The 15,642-nt window shown below is 37.1% G+C and overlaps 2 protein-coding genes across 2 annotated transcripts in view; one reads left to right on the top strand and one right to left on the bottom strand.

Moving 5' to 3' along the window:
* Sugct (succinyl-CoA:glutarate-CoA transferase) overlaps positions 1-15,642 on the bottom strand; it is a 723,244-nt gene that overhangs the window by 516,016 nt on the left and 191,586 nt on the right. The gene's annotated exons all lie outside the window — the stretch shown is intronic.
* LOC104853034 (40S ribosomal protein S15a-like) lies at positions 4,643-5,071 on the top strand. Its single transcript, XM_033764839.1, has one exon. It carries the CDS (start codon positions 4,646-4,648, stop codon positions 5,036-5,038), a length of 393 nt encoding a protein of 130 aa, XP_033620730.1. The 5' UTR covers positions 4,643-4,645; the 3' UTR covers positions 5,039-5,071.

Here is a 15,642-nt window from a genome sequence, read left to right as displayed (position 1 = left end):
AAAAAAAAAAAAAAAAAAAAAAAAAAATCGTATAACAGTGACAAATGTGTACATACATTTATAGCAACACAATTCATAACAGCTAAATCTTGGAGGCACCTTATATTCCTTCAACAGATAAATGGATAGAGAAAATATGGTACTCATGCACAATGGAGTACTACTCTGCCATAAAGGAAGATAAACTTGAGTCATCTGTAGGAAAATGGATCACCTTGAGACCATAATGTTAAGAGAAATAAGTCAGACACATAAGTGAAAGTACAGCATGGCTTCTCTAATGAAAAATTCAAAATGTAAATAAAGAGCAATACATTAAGCCCCCAACTTATGAACCAGTCTCATTCCAGACATTCATAAGTTCAATTCATTTGTAAGTATGGCAAAGTGAATCTTACATATCTTTGGCAGAAACATAAAATGTAAAGTATAAAATGACAAAACATACACACAAAAATATGGTAAATAAACTTTTTTTTCTTTTATAGTTACTTTAAAGTTGTGGTACAGGGTTAGGGTTGGAGTGAGCGACTTCTGTGATTTGTTCACACCATGTTTATAATGTGAGGTCCATTCATATCTGTGAAAGTTCCCAACTTGAATGTTCATAAGTTGGGAACTTACTACAAAAATGACATTAGGAAATAAGAAGATAGAACCTTCTCAAATGGGAAGAACAGCAAGTAATGAAGAAAACGGAGAAGGAAAAGTAATTAAAATGTGCATTGTACATGTACCAACTACACACAATGAATGTAAACATTATGTTCTTCCAACATGTACTAATGAAAAATAAAAACTTTTCTAAAATTATATACAATTCAAATTTCATTCACAATTATCGAGATAAAGAATTGACCATCAGTGAATAAACAGACAAGAAAATGTGGTAGACCTACACGGTGAAATATTATTCAGCCTGGAAAAAGGATATCCTGTCATTTGCAACAAGGATGAGCCTCGATGACAATGTGTTATGTGGAATAAGCCAAACACAGAAAGACTAATATCATATAACCTCGCTTACCTGTAGAATCAGAAAGTGTAACTCACAGAAACAAAGATTAGATGGTGGTTACCAGATTACAGAAGAAGTGGAGAGGCATGGAGCATCAAAGGATACAAAATTTCAACAAGAAATAAGCTCAAGAATAAGCTCAGGAGGTCTAAATTATACAACACACAATGACTACAATCAATAAAATTAATGTATATAGTTCTTGATAATCATAGAGAGAAGCATTTTAAGTATTCTTACCACCACCAAAAATAAATGAGGTAATGCATATATCAATTAGCTTGATGTAGCTATTCTACAATGTATACATATCATACCATCACATTGTATGGCATTATCCCATACTATTTTTATCAGTTAAATAATAAAAAATTAAAAGGAGAAAAGATTTACTGAAGCATTGACTTCTTATTCATTTACATTTTATCTATAACCAGCACAACTGGGGCTACTGGGAAGCTCCCCTCCACTCACCTGAACCTGGCCCCAAGCCAACCTTTGACTGGCCCCAGTGCTTACTACACACTGGTAATGATAATAGAAACAAAGGCCCCTAACTGCCCTGAAAAATTCCAAACTAAGACTCCTGCTTACTACACTGCCTTGCTTGACCTAAAGTAGCCTTCCTTCCCCTGGAGCTCCTTTAAAGTTCATGTACACGGACTGCAACTCATAAGTACAATTATAATAAAGAAAATAACAGGACAAGACATGCACAGTAGACACAGCTGACTTCCCTCAGCATCCTGTCAATCATGCTATGGAAAACCCCAAAGGGAGGCACCTTAAAGCAGGTGGGACATTTAAACCCCTACACCCTTGGCAGTCATGCCATTTTCCTTTCACAGGGGTGAGAATGGTCACTCCAGGAATACCACTGCCTTAATAAACTTTATATGTATTTTCCCATTAAGTTTACGATACATTTAAGGTGAAAAACACAGTTATATTCATCATTGGGATCTTGTACCTTTACACAATATAGCTTGGGTTTTTTTCCCCATTCCCCTTCCCTCCCTTCACCCCATTCACCCTTCCCAATTTACAATGACTTTGTTTCCACTTTTTCCTTTTTTTATATTTTTTTCTTTTCCCTTATTTTCTATCCCCTATTACTCCCACTTCCCCTTTTCCTGTAGTCATTTTCTTCCTATTTCACACTATCAATTATACAATTTGAACATTATTTACATTTTTAGTTTCACACCAAAGAAACTATCCAGTATTTACTTGAGAGTATAGTCTCAATGTGCATCCACTTAGCTATAAATGGCTCTAGTTTCTCATTCTTTATGGCTGAGTAGTATTCCATTTTGTAGAAAAACCACATCTTCTTTATCCAGTCTCCAACTGATGGGCAAGTGGGCTGTTTCCAAGTTTTAGCTATTACAAATGGTACCTCTATAAACATGGGTGCACATATATCACTGTGGTATGATTCTTTTAATTCTTTTGGAAAGATACCCAGCAGAGGGATAGCTGGGTCAAATGGGACCTCTAATCCTAGTTCTTTGAATCTACATATTTTAGATAATAGTCCTTTATTGCAATAGCTGGTAAGAATTTTTCCCACACCGTGGGTTATCATTTCACTCTATTGGCTGTGCACAAGCTTTTTAATAAGATGACATCCCAGTTGTTGACCTGTGTAGTATTTCTCATGCAGTCTGGGTTTTGTTTATGAAGTCTTTGCCTACTCCTGTGTCCTCAAGCATTCTACCTATTCTCTCTTCCAGCGAATTTGGTGTTTCAGCTTTAATATTTAGATCTTTGATCCATTTTGATTTTAAGTTAATGTGTGGTAAAATATATGGGTCTAGTTTCAAACTTTGATATGTGGAAGCTAGTTTTTCCAGCACCTTTTATTAAAGAGGCTATCTTTCTTCCAGTGTTTTTTGTTTGGTTGGTTGGTTGGATTTTGTTTTTTAAGATAGGGTCTTGCTATGTAGTTCAAGTCCTGAAACTCCTTATGTAGCACAGGCTGGACTTGAATTTGCTGGATCGATTGCTGAGATCACAGGTACGCAACACCATGCCCAGCTCAACTTGCATTTTATATCCTTCTTCCACCATTTTGTCCAAGTTTTCTTACCCCTTCTCTGTGTAAAGTCCTGTTATCTTTAAGAATACATCAATTGTCCTGACCTCATTAACTAGGATTTCCTGTCTCCTCATTTCCTCTGTGTGGGTGTCATGGTCTGTCCAGTGTGCTCTTGTTTACCATGGTCACAGACAGTGCCATCCCCTGCTTGAAACAGTCAACATCTTTCCAGCCAGTCCATCATAGCCAGCGTGTTCTGTTTTATCTTTCTAATACTACATTTTAACCAGTACCCTGCTCAGAGGCCTCTTATGACTAAGAACTATCCTCACTTTGAATTGTTTCTTTAAACATTCCTCCAGAACAGTACCCTCTGTATCCTCAGTTAATGTCCATAGTCTCTACTCTGAAGAATGTCAGCTTGCTTTCTTTATGTTCTTCAGTTCGCCACCCTCTCTTTACTTTTATCCTGCAGAATGGAACCCTTTGCTTTTGTCTTCAGATCCGCAATGTAGACTCTTCAGTCATCTGTATAGCATAGTAACTTTAGTATATGTCTTATCCAATGCAGCAGTGAAGTATATTTCTGTGTTGTAGGATGTCTGTTTTACAGGTGTAGAAGTCCTTTTGGTATAAACTTTAATGGAGTATTGATATTCTATTTTACACCCTGAAAACTTTATTACACAGAAAGTCTTAACAACTAGACCATTAAATGAAATTTAGAAATTTTTTTCTCATTCCAAAACAACAAGGACTTTATTCTCCTAGAGTGTCAGCCAGACAACTCCTTTTGCCCAAATGGAGCAGAATCAAACAGGTAACAAATAACTAGGGTGGCCCTGGGGGTCTTACCTTACCTGATAGCTAGGTTGGGTTAAATTAGACCTGCATCCTCTTTCCTTCTAGGTGGAGGGGAAAGCGGAGGGGAAAGAAGTCCATCTGCAGTCCTCGGAGTTGACTCAGAAATCTCCCAATGTGCACCTTCCCACCAGGGTGCCAGGGAAAATCCCTGCTCCTTCCTCAAATTTATAAGCACAGTCAATTTTCTCAGCCAACACACCAAATTGCAGTAGCAAATACAACTCATGGTGTTGTAGCTCTAGGTGGTATAACAGAGTCAGGCCAAGAAGAATGGAAAACACACAAAGGAAGTTGGAGGCAGGTTTATTTTACTAATAAACTGATTGGGGACTTTGCTGCAAAGTGTTCAGTTCCATCTGGGCAGTGAACAGGGTTTATATCAATCTGGAAAAGAGGGGTTACAATACAGTGACAAGACACTTAACATTAGTTCATTGGCTGAAGTAGATACATACAGCTTAGACAACTGGATAGAAAGGTACTCTAGGACTCACCTCACTTACATATGGTGGGAAGCAAGGGTCACAGAAATTCTACTGAGGAGAAAAAAGGAGGAAAACATGTACGGGCAAGTCTGAGTGAGATTCAGACATGTTTTAGGTGTGGGTGGGATCAGAACTAGGAGGAGCCTTTTGCTTCCTACCCAGTTAGCTACAGTACAGGCTAATTCTGGTCAGAAATCATTTCCTGCTTCTTTTCCACCATCTTTCCGAGCAGCCATAATGGTGTGCATGAATGTCCTGGCTGATGCTATCAAGAGCATCAACAATGCTGAAAAAAGAGGCAAACGCCAGTTTCTTATTAGGCCATGCTCCAAAGTCATCGTGCGGTTTCTAACTGTGATGATGAAGCATGGTTACATTGGAGAACTTGAAATCACTGATGATCACAGGGCTGGAAAAATTGATGTGAACCTCACAGGCAGGTTAAACAAGTGTGGAGTGATCAGCCCCAGGTTTGATGTGCAACTGAAAGACCTGGAAAAATGGCAGAATAATCTGCTTCCATCCCATCAGTTTGGTTTCACTGTATTGACAACCTCAGCTGGCATCACGGATCACAAAGAAGCAAGACAAAAACACACAGGAGGGAAAATCCTGGGATTCTTTTTCTAGGGATGTAAACTATACAAATGAAATGCCTCAATGGACAAAAAAGAAAGAAAAAAAAAAAGAAATCATTTCCCTATTCAGTAGTAGAGCAGGCACTTAGCAAAGTAGTGTCAGAGAGGTCCTGGGTTCCGTTTTTCAGAGCCAACCACCAAAAAGAAAAAAGTAGTTAGGGACCAGGGATTTAGTTCAGTGGTTTTGCCACCTGCCTCACAAGCGCAATGTCCCGAGTTCGATCCCCAGTACCAAAATAAAAGAAAGAAAGAAAGAAAAAACAAGTTAGGGTTCTAAAGTACATCTCGATGGGAAGGATCACCAATCTTTTGGTGATAAAAGGTTCAAGTTGTATTTCTCACTTCCATTCCTAGCCTTTAACTCTTACCCTCACCTTCCAAATTCTCAATTCAATGTCAAAATACACGCCTAGCCCTGTGGACCCTTAAATTACAAAAGGAAGTGAACTGCACCTGCATCAACAGCTGTACCCTGATGCCCACGCTTATCACGCTGAACATCACTGATCACATCGAATGTTAGTGATCAAGATCACTAAGTGATCTTGTTGCTTTATGTGGTAATCAAAAGTGATGCAACCACGGAATTCTGCAGAATTGAGATTTGCTACTCTGTTCCTTTCCCGGATAAAATTAACTTTTTATCGTAGTCATTCATGTCATTAATAGTACAGCCTGCTCCACGAATCAGAATAGCTCCAGCGTCAAAGAAAGATTACATATACCAAACGGGAAAACACCTGGGACTCAGCTGCAAAACCAATGTTCCAGGTACACAGCAAACACAACAGCCAGATTCCATTCAGATGAGGCACAGAAAGATGAAGTCCATCAGAATTGACTGCTTCCTTTAAATGCTCACACGGGACAGAAGAATAGCTGATCTTGTACCTCTGAGCAAGGCTTGTTCAGGGCCTGAGGCACGGGTAGGGCTGCTGGGCTCTGATTGCCACACTCACCACCGCCCTGGCCGACTGCCCACCGTGTGTCTGAAGTGCGCACGTGCCAGGGTCAGGGCAGAACAAGTGAGCACCACAGCCAGACAAGGCCGGCTCCCCGCAAGGCCAGCCATAGGCGTTCTGCCTTAATAAATTTCACTGCTGTCTCCTTTTCGTTGTCCGATACATCCAACTCTCTGTGCATTGCACACAAAAACCTCAGAACTGGTTCCTTGACCCCATAAAGCATGGTAACACTTTTGTACTGACATAGTTAAATAGCTGCAACACAGGCTATCTAGCCCACAATACCTAAAATATTTACTACCTGGTATTTTACAGAAAATATTTACTGACCACTTGCCTAGAGCAGCAGTTCTCAACCCTCACAGTAGAGTCAGATAACTTGAGAGATTTGAAAGATATTTCTGACCCTGTACTGCACACATCTCTGGAGTTGATCACAGCCCCATTTGTCAAAAACTCTCCAAACGATTCAATGAGCAGTTCAGCTTGAAAACTACTGATCTAAAGGAAATCTCCTCTTACCCATTTCTCTGCACCTATAAACAGAGTTACCAAGGTCAAAACTCAAAGTCCACACACATATAATCCTAGCACTGAGGGAAGAGGGTTGCAAGTTTAAAACTATCCTAGGCAATTTAGTGACTTAGCAAGACCGTGTCTCAAAACAATAAAAGAAGAGAAAAGAAGGCTGGTAATGTAGTTCAGAGCAAGAGCCCTGAGTTCAATCCCCAATGCTGAAAAAAGAAAAAAACAACCAAGAAATTTAAAGTCTAGGTCTTCAATTTTTCACAGTTCATTTATGCAAAATGTCAACATTGTTGTTACTACAAAGATAAGACTTATATACTGCCTAGAATAATTATTTGGTTGCTTTTTGTTATGGCTGTTCTTAACTCCAGCACTTCAAAAAAGTAGGGTAAACCTTATCTCCTGTTTTATTCCAGATGCCTGAAACCAGCAGCATTATCACTGAACTAACATACACGAGACACACATGATCTATGAGTGAATCTATCTTCTGTGCCCTGAAAAATCAAGAAAAGTCCACCTTTTTGTCTGTTTTCTCTGGCCCTAAAGCTTAAGGGGACCTACACCCTAGTCAGACCTTCTCCAGTTTCTCTCTCCTGATAGCCTCTTTCCCAAAACCTAGACACCTGTTAAATACTACAACCACAAAAACACCACCTTTTACCAAAATAATCTACCTCAAGCTATAATCTTCTCCCCTTATCATCCAAAGTATTTCAAAGAGAAGTATACTTGTCTCAATTCCTAGACTAGTTTTGGTTTTGTCAATATCATTCTACTAGATCTGTTCTTGCAAATATCACCAGTTAACTCTATTGACTAAGGGAGGAGACATTTTTCAACTCTTATTTCATACTATCACTCCACAGTATTACACAGTTAACCATTTTCCTGAAATTTTGTTTTTCTTACACCACACACTGTTAGGTATCATCATAGCTTGTTATTTTTCTCCATGGCCTTGGTGGGCTTTCCACTCCTCCACCAGTGCTCCATCTGCACTATTCTCACTCGCACCATGACCACAGTCACCCAAACTACTGCACCTGCCAAACATGCTCATCATTCCTACGCCTGTTACCAATCCAAATCCCTGTCCAGTATGCTAGACTCGTAGTCAATTTCTGTTGCCTGCCTATGCCTGACAACCAAACCCAATGTGACCCAAGCCAAACTCGTGTCGTCTTATTCCTGTGTTTCTGACGGTCTTTCTGATTTTCTCTGTCTTAGTTGGTGACTCTACGACTCACCCAGTTGTACATGCTATAAATTCAAAATTATTATTTACCCTTTTCTCCTTAATCCTCCAGTGCTAAGAATCATTGGTTCTGAAAACCGATACCTTAATTGTACAAATGGATCCAAAGACCTAATATAAAATCTTCATTATTTTTATATGGAAGACTGAAACTGGTTTCCCTATCTGAAATTTTGTCTTCTAAAAGCATTCTCTTCATCCATTTAAGGGTGATTTAACTTCAACACAATTATTATCATATCAGTTGTGTGACTGAAAACTATCAGTATCTCTTTGTCATATAAGAGCATTCTCAAGCTATTCAACATAGATTCTCAGAAATATGGGCCTTACCTCTCTGACATCACACCCCTGCTTCATCCAATGCTCTTAGTATGCTACAAGTAATAGTAATATGTCCCCCCTACTGGAGAACTCTGCCAGAATTCCCTTCCTTTCCCCAACAATTCTCTCTGCTCACCTTCTATACTTTAATACTCACATCTCCTAGGCTGGTGAAGTGTTCATTTCTGTATATCCATAACAGCCTGTGCATTTCCATATTGTTCTTATCATAATGTAGAAGCTAAGAAACTGGATAAACAAAGAGATCTGGATTCTTACCTAAGTAAATTCTTACCTTAATTCCTTACTTGCTTCATGTGTTAAATTAAGATGATATTGGTCCTATCTCTTTGTCATTAATAATTAATGAGATAACAGACTTAGAATATAAACTGGTATACAGAAACAACACAGTAAGTTAGAATTCTGGATGTTATAATGAAAGTTCAGTGTTGATTTTCAAGTCAGAACCAATTGCAATGTATGGGTTCAATATCTCTCCTTCAAAAGTCTTATTTTTGCAAACAAAGATGTTCCTTGCTCCTGAATAGACATAAACAATATTGTCAAAATGGCCATACTTTCAAAACTGTTATACAGATTCAATGTCATCCCAATCAAAAATACGAACAGCATACTATACAGATGTAGAGAAAATAATCTTAAAATTCATATGGAGCCAGAAGAGACCCAGAATAGCAAAAACTGTTTTGATAAATAAGAGAAAAGTATAAGGAATACAAATACCTGACTTCAAGTTGTACTACAAAGCAATAATAATTTTAAAAAATGGCATGGTACTAGAACAAAAACATAATGTGGGGCTGGGGATTTAGCTCAGCAGTTCTGTCACTTGCCTTGCAAGCACAAGGCCCCAAATTTGATCTCCAGTACAAAAAAAAATTTATATATATACATATATACATATATATATATATATACATATATATATATATGTGTGTGTATATGGATCAATGGAACAGAACCTAAATACAGAACCCGCCTCATACATATTCAAATATTTTATATTTGACAAAGGTCCCTAAAGCATATATTGGAGGAAATATAGCCTATTCAACAAGTGGTGCTAGGAAAACTGGTTACCTGTTTGCATAAGATTGAAACTGGATCCTTATATCTCATCATATACTAAATTAAAATCAAAATGGATCAAAGATCTAAACATTAAAACAGAAAAATTAAGAGAACCTCCAGAATGAAGGGGGGAAAAGTCCAGCTACTCCTCAGACAGAGTACCAAAATCCAGAATATACAAAAAACTCAAAACAATTAAACCACCTAAAATTAAAGACCCAGTCAAGAAATGGGCAAGAGAAATGAAGAAACACTTCACAGAGGTAGAAATACAAATGGTCAACAGATATATTAAAAAATGTTCAATGTACCTGCCCATTACAGAAATGCAAATTAAAACAATGCTAACATTTCATCTTACTGCACAAAGAACAGTAATTATTAAGAAATCAAGGAATAATAAATGTTGGCATGGTTGTGGTGAAAAAGGAACACTCCTTTATTACTCATGGGAATCCCAACCAGTATAATCATTATGTAAATCAGTATGGAGAATTTCCAAAGAACTAAAACTGGAAATTCCATATAACCCAGCTATCCCCTTGCTAAGTATCTTCCTCAAAGAGCTTAAAACATCATACCACAGCAATACATGTATACCAATGTTAACAGCAGCATAATTCACAATAGCTAAATCCTGGAAGCAGCCTGTATACCAGTCAACACATGATTGGATAAAGAAAATGTGAGGTATATATATGTATATGTATATGTATGTGTATATATATATATATATATATATATACACACACACACACATATACATATATATATCTCTTATATATGAATATGATATATATAGATACTACTTGACTGTAAAGAATGACAAATTTGAGACATTTGTAGGAAATGGATGCACCTAGAAAATATAATGTTGCATGAAATAAACCAGACACACAAGCTTGACTATCATATAATATCTCTCATCTGAGTGAGGCAAAGTACAAACAAAGAAAATGATGAAGGATGGATAGAAAGGGACAAGGTGATGGATTTCTTACAATAGGGAAGTGATCCAAGGGAACAAGGACCAGGGATGAGGAGGAAAAGAAAGGCAAAAAGAAGAAAAGATATGCTATGCATAGGAACCTAATGACCCCAATTAATGTAAACCATATATGCCATAACATGAGCTATGTCAAATAATATCAACACAATTGAAAAATGGGATATCAAAACTGGAGGAGGAGAGAGGAAGGGTAAGGGGAATTAAGAAAAAAAGAAAGAAACACTAAGCTACATGAACAGCAAACATGTACAAATATTTTTTTTTTAATTTTAAAAAGATCAAGAAGTTGTTGAGGAACAGATGCCTTATGTACTGTCCTCTGTCAAAACTAGTAAATTCTGTAGTTGTAATAGGAGAGAAGTCACAGACAATTTGCCAGCCCTGGAGTTCACTTGCCCCCTGGGCCAGTAGCTTTCTGATCCCTTTTAAGAATTGCTTGGGTATCTGCCAAGCTGGGTGGAGAGAAAACAGCTAAGGTTGTCCCCAGAGAGGAGCATTTTCTTTGCCTCTTGGGTAGTGTTATCAGGGAAGGGGAAAGCCAGCAACTCCTCACCAAGTCCCCAGTCCTCTTTTGTTTTTTTTCTGTTCCAGTTTTCTTTTTTAAAGTATATTGTTATTTAAATTAAGCAGATACATACAAATATTAAAATTGTACATCTTAATGACTATTCATTTCCTTTTAAAATAGTCTAAGGATTGGGACTGTAGCTCAGTGGTAAAGTGCTTGCCTAGCACGTGTGAGGCCCTGGGTTTGAATCCTGGGTTCCATCCCCAGCACCACAAAAAAATAAGTAAATAAAATATGCATTTTATATTTCCTGTAAAAAAGAAATCATTTGTCAAAGATTTCAATAATTTATTTGATTAAGTTAGTTTCTTTAGTATTTACAAGCACCTCTTTCTTACAAGAAGAAATGACCTGCATTTATACAGTGAGAAAAAAAAAAGGGTTGAAGATAATTTACCAATGCAAAGATGGTAGTTTTTCTCATAATAAATGAACATCTCTAACATATATTTTTAATTTTTTATTGAGTTTATTGATACATTTTAGTATACAGTACAGTTATATTTATTATTGGGATCTTGTACCTTTACATGACAGGTCTTGGTTCTCATTTTTTCCCCTTGTCCCTGCCCTACCTTCACCCCCTCCTCCCCTCTCCACTTACAAACACTTTATTTCCATTTTTTCATTTTCTCATATTTTTTTCTTTTCCCTTATTCCCTTTCCCCTACCCTTCCCACTTTTCCTACACCTTTAGCCCTTTTCTTCCTATTTCACATTGTTAATTATCTCATTAGGATCTTGTGTACTATTATAGTTTTTCACACCAGAGAAACTATTTGGTATTTACACATGTGTGACTTATTATTTCACTTAGGAGTATATCCTCAAAATGTATCCATTTTCCTATGAATGAATCTAATTTCTCATTCTTTATGGCTGAGTAGTATTCCATTTTATAGAAAAACCACATCTTCTTTATCCAGTTTCCAACATATTTTTAAGTTCTAAGTTGGTCAAAACATGAATACTGTAAACCACAGATGATGTTTTCTGGGGGAGGAGACAAAATTTCTTATAGCTAAATCATTATGAATAATCCACATCCAAAGTAACATGAAGGCCTTGTTTTTATCTTACTTCAGAGCATGATGCTGTGAATATACAAAACCTAAAGTTGTAAAAGATCACCTAATTTTAAAAATGTTCAAATGTTCTGAGTTGCATTGCTTACAATGACTTATATTAAAATTGAGCTCATTTCCAAAGCCAAAATTTTCTAATTATAAGCCTGTTCATTATAAGCCTATTTCCATTTTTTCATTTTCTCATATTTTTTTCTTTTCCCTTATTCCCTTTCCCCTACCCTTCCCACTTTTCCTACACCTTTAGCCCTTTTCTTCCTATTTCACATTGTTAATTATCTCATTAGGATCTTGTGTACTATTATAGTTTTTCACACCAGAGAAACTATTTGGTATTTACACATGTGTGACTTATTATTTCACTTAGGAGTATATCCTCAAAATGTATCCATTTTCCTATGAATGAATCTAATTTCTCATTCTTTATGGCTGAGTAGTATTCCATTTTATAGAAAAACCACATCTTCTTTATCCAGTTTCCAACATATTTTTAAGTTCTAAGTTGGTCAAAACATGAATACTGTAAACCACAGATGATGTTTTCTGGGGGAGGAGACAAAATTTCTTATAGCTAAATCATTATGAATAATCCACATCCAAAGTAACATGAAGGCCTTGTTTTTATCTTACTTCAGAGCATGATGCTGTGAATATACAAAACCTAAAGTTGTAAAAGATCACCTAATTTTAAAAATGTTCAAATGTTCTGAGTTGCATTGCTTACAATGACTTATATTAAAATTGAGCTCATTTCCAAAGCCAAAATTTTCTAATTATAAGCCTGTTCATTATAAGCCTGTTCATAAAATGCAGCTCATTATGAGTGTCCATTATCTGCTTCATAAAATGGCTATAATTACAGCATATCTTTCAGCAGAGTGTAAAGGGAAATAATATATATATACTATTCATATATATATTCATATGCATTTATTTATTTCCAGGTGTAAGCTCTGTACCCACAAGACTTAGACAAAGATTTATTTTTTCAGTCTTAATATTATGATACTTTGATTAGATTTCTACTTACTTTTTCTACTTTCAATTGAAAGCAGAATGTAGACATGTAGGGGACAAAACGCAACACTGACTCAGGCTTTCACTATTAGGTGAGCTGAGCTGCTTTTTGCTTCACATGGACGGAGAAACTACTTCCTTTTGTACTTGGAACCAATTCCAACTCTTCCACTTACAGGCTGTGCTCTTTGGGGCAAGAAACAAACCCAGTAAGCCTCACATTACCCACACATGAAATGGGGATGAAAATATTTCAGGAACATTTAAAGGACCATTAAATGAAAAAGCACAAAGACATAAAACACTTAACATGGTTCATGAACATACTAACATTATCCTCTTGCACAGCACTTTCGAAGTACCAAGCAGCATTTTAGGGAAATTTACATCATATCAGTCCTTTAATCCTCTAATAGACTATGGGATAAGTACTATGAATTGCTTTTAACAAATGAGAAGACTCTGAATCACAATTCTGATTATTTCACAGTACCAGATAAACAAGGATTGACACTAATGATGCAGGGGTTTCAGCAAGGAAAACAGATATCAGTGCCCTGAGACATCTATTGCACGTGACAAATTGTTTCCCTATTAAACTAAAATACAGCATCCATGGAAGAATGGAAAAAGTCACTCAAATAGTTTTCTGTGTTCTGTAGTTCAGTTGCAAAACCCAAATCAGGATGCAAAAGTTATTCAAGCTTTTTTCCTCTCCTGGAAAACAATCCTAAGGGCCTTAAAAATAGTAAGTCTGTGACATTCACCTATAAATTATGAAACTTCCCTCCAGCTTTCTTCAAACATATGTAAATAGTTCGCATTTTAACATAGCCTACCAAATGGGCAAAACCAGACAAACTCTAGAATACACGTTCTAGATAGCCCATCTTAAGGACACTCCCAATCCCAGCTCAGCACCTCAAATGTACACAGCTCAACACCCTCCGGTGTGCCAGCACCTTATTTCCTTGAGTGTGTACTTTTAAAATTATGCATTTAAAAAAATCTATTTTTTGGAGGGGGAGATGCCCTTTCAAATTATTTCCTGACTTGGCCTCAACCTTATTCCCTGATTATGTGTCATGTTTTCCCAAGGTTCAGATATAAGATTCTCCATGACAAAGAAATCAGGCAGTATAAGTATGGCAGAATCATTCACTTTTTTAGGAAATCTGATAAATTATCTATCTTTAGGTGACAAAGTAATTTACGAAGATATTAAATAGATATTTGGCTTTACTACTATTGAATAATTCAAGAGATTGAAACCACAGGTAGTAATTTGTATTCTCTATTTTGCCTTCTTATGCAGCACTCCTTCCCTCTGTGAAGGTGGCCAGACCTTCTATACTCCCTAGCCATTGGAGAGCTTTGCTTTCAGTATCAGAGCTGAAGTGGCCTGAAAAGAAACTTCTTTGCTCTGGTTTCCCAAAAAGCTCGAGCTATGCAAACAAAAATTAGCCACTGAGTGTGATGTGACAGTGAGGGACAAAAGTGGAAACAGATGGGGCATAAGCAGCAAGAAAACAAGATTGACCCAAGCTTAAGGAAGGGCTAGTCTGTGGGACATACAAGTAAAGGGATCCAGAGCCTTCCTTGTGCAGAGGTGCAGGAAAGAGGCTGAGTCCCCATGGAAAAACTCGAAGCTATTGGCCGTCCAAGGCACCAGTGAGTCACGTGAGTGCACTACGTTCCCACATCCTGGGTAATACACAGTTTCAACACTCACCTTTGGTTTTCAAGGGATTGGAGGGTTAGAGTAGTTTTATTTTTTTATTTAAAATTTTTATTTTTATTTTTTCCCATTAAGTTTATTGGTACATTTAAAACAAACAATACAGTGGCATTTATCACTGGGATCTTGTACTTTTACATGATAGGTATTGGTTCTTGTTTTTTCCCCATACCCCTGCCCTCCTTTCACCCCCTTCACCCTTCCCTATTTACAAAGACTTTGTTTCCATTTTTTTTCCTTTTTCACATTTTTTCTTTTCCCTTATTTCCTTTCCCCTACCTTTCCCACTTCCCCTTTAGCCAATTTTCTTCCTATTTCACACTTTCAAAGGTTCAAATGGTACAGTAGTTATATTAGGGTTTCGACTAGGGGATTTTAGATAGGTCTTTTTTCTTTCTGTTTATTTGTTGGTTGGTTGGTTTGTTCAAGATGCTAAAAACATCCTACAATACATAAGACAATTCTATATCACAGTAGATCCTCACTCAAAATGACAATATAATTCGGGAAATTGATAGACAATGCGATTCAAAGAGGAAACTGATCTGGACTCAGAGACCAGTGTCTCACCTGAACAATCTTCTCTGTATACTACTCCAAAGACCTTCGTTTTACAATTTTCACAGTAAAAAAAGGAAGCCCTTTAATGGCTGAGACAGACTCTCCATTAGGCTGCAGGCATATGAGCGTGAACTTGAGTTAAGGTTGATTTAGAAAAAATAAATCATAGAACATTTCTTTCCTGTTGGAGCCTACTGAGGTTGACATCCACTATGGAGGTCTCAGTGAAGGACTGGCTGGGCTTTCTGATAGCATGCTCAGCTCTGTCCTATCTTCTATCCACTCCTGAGGAAGCATGAGCATTTTTGACTGAAATGGTTCTGGAGATAGCTTTCTAGACTATATCTCTCTCTTACTACCATGAAGAAGAAACCAAGCCATCCTTCTGTCCCCAAGAGAACACCCAATATTTCTGTATTATGACTGGTTTGTATGAGAATGGCAGCAG

This window comes from Fukomys damarensis, unplaced genomic scaffold (assembly GCF_012274545.1).
Source record: "Fukomys damarensis isolate Sample0158 unplaced genomic scaffold, DMR_v1.0_HiC HiC_scaffold_17, whole genome shotgun sequence".
Taxonomy (NCBI): domain Eukaryota; kingdom Metazoa; phylum Chordata; class Mammalia; order Rodentia; family Bathyergidae; genus Fukomys; species Fukomys damarensis.
This window is presented reverse-complemented; position numbering and strand designations above follow the sequence as displayed.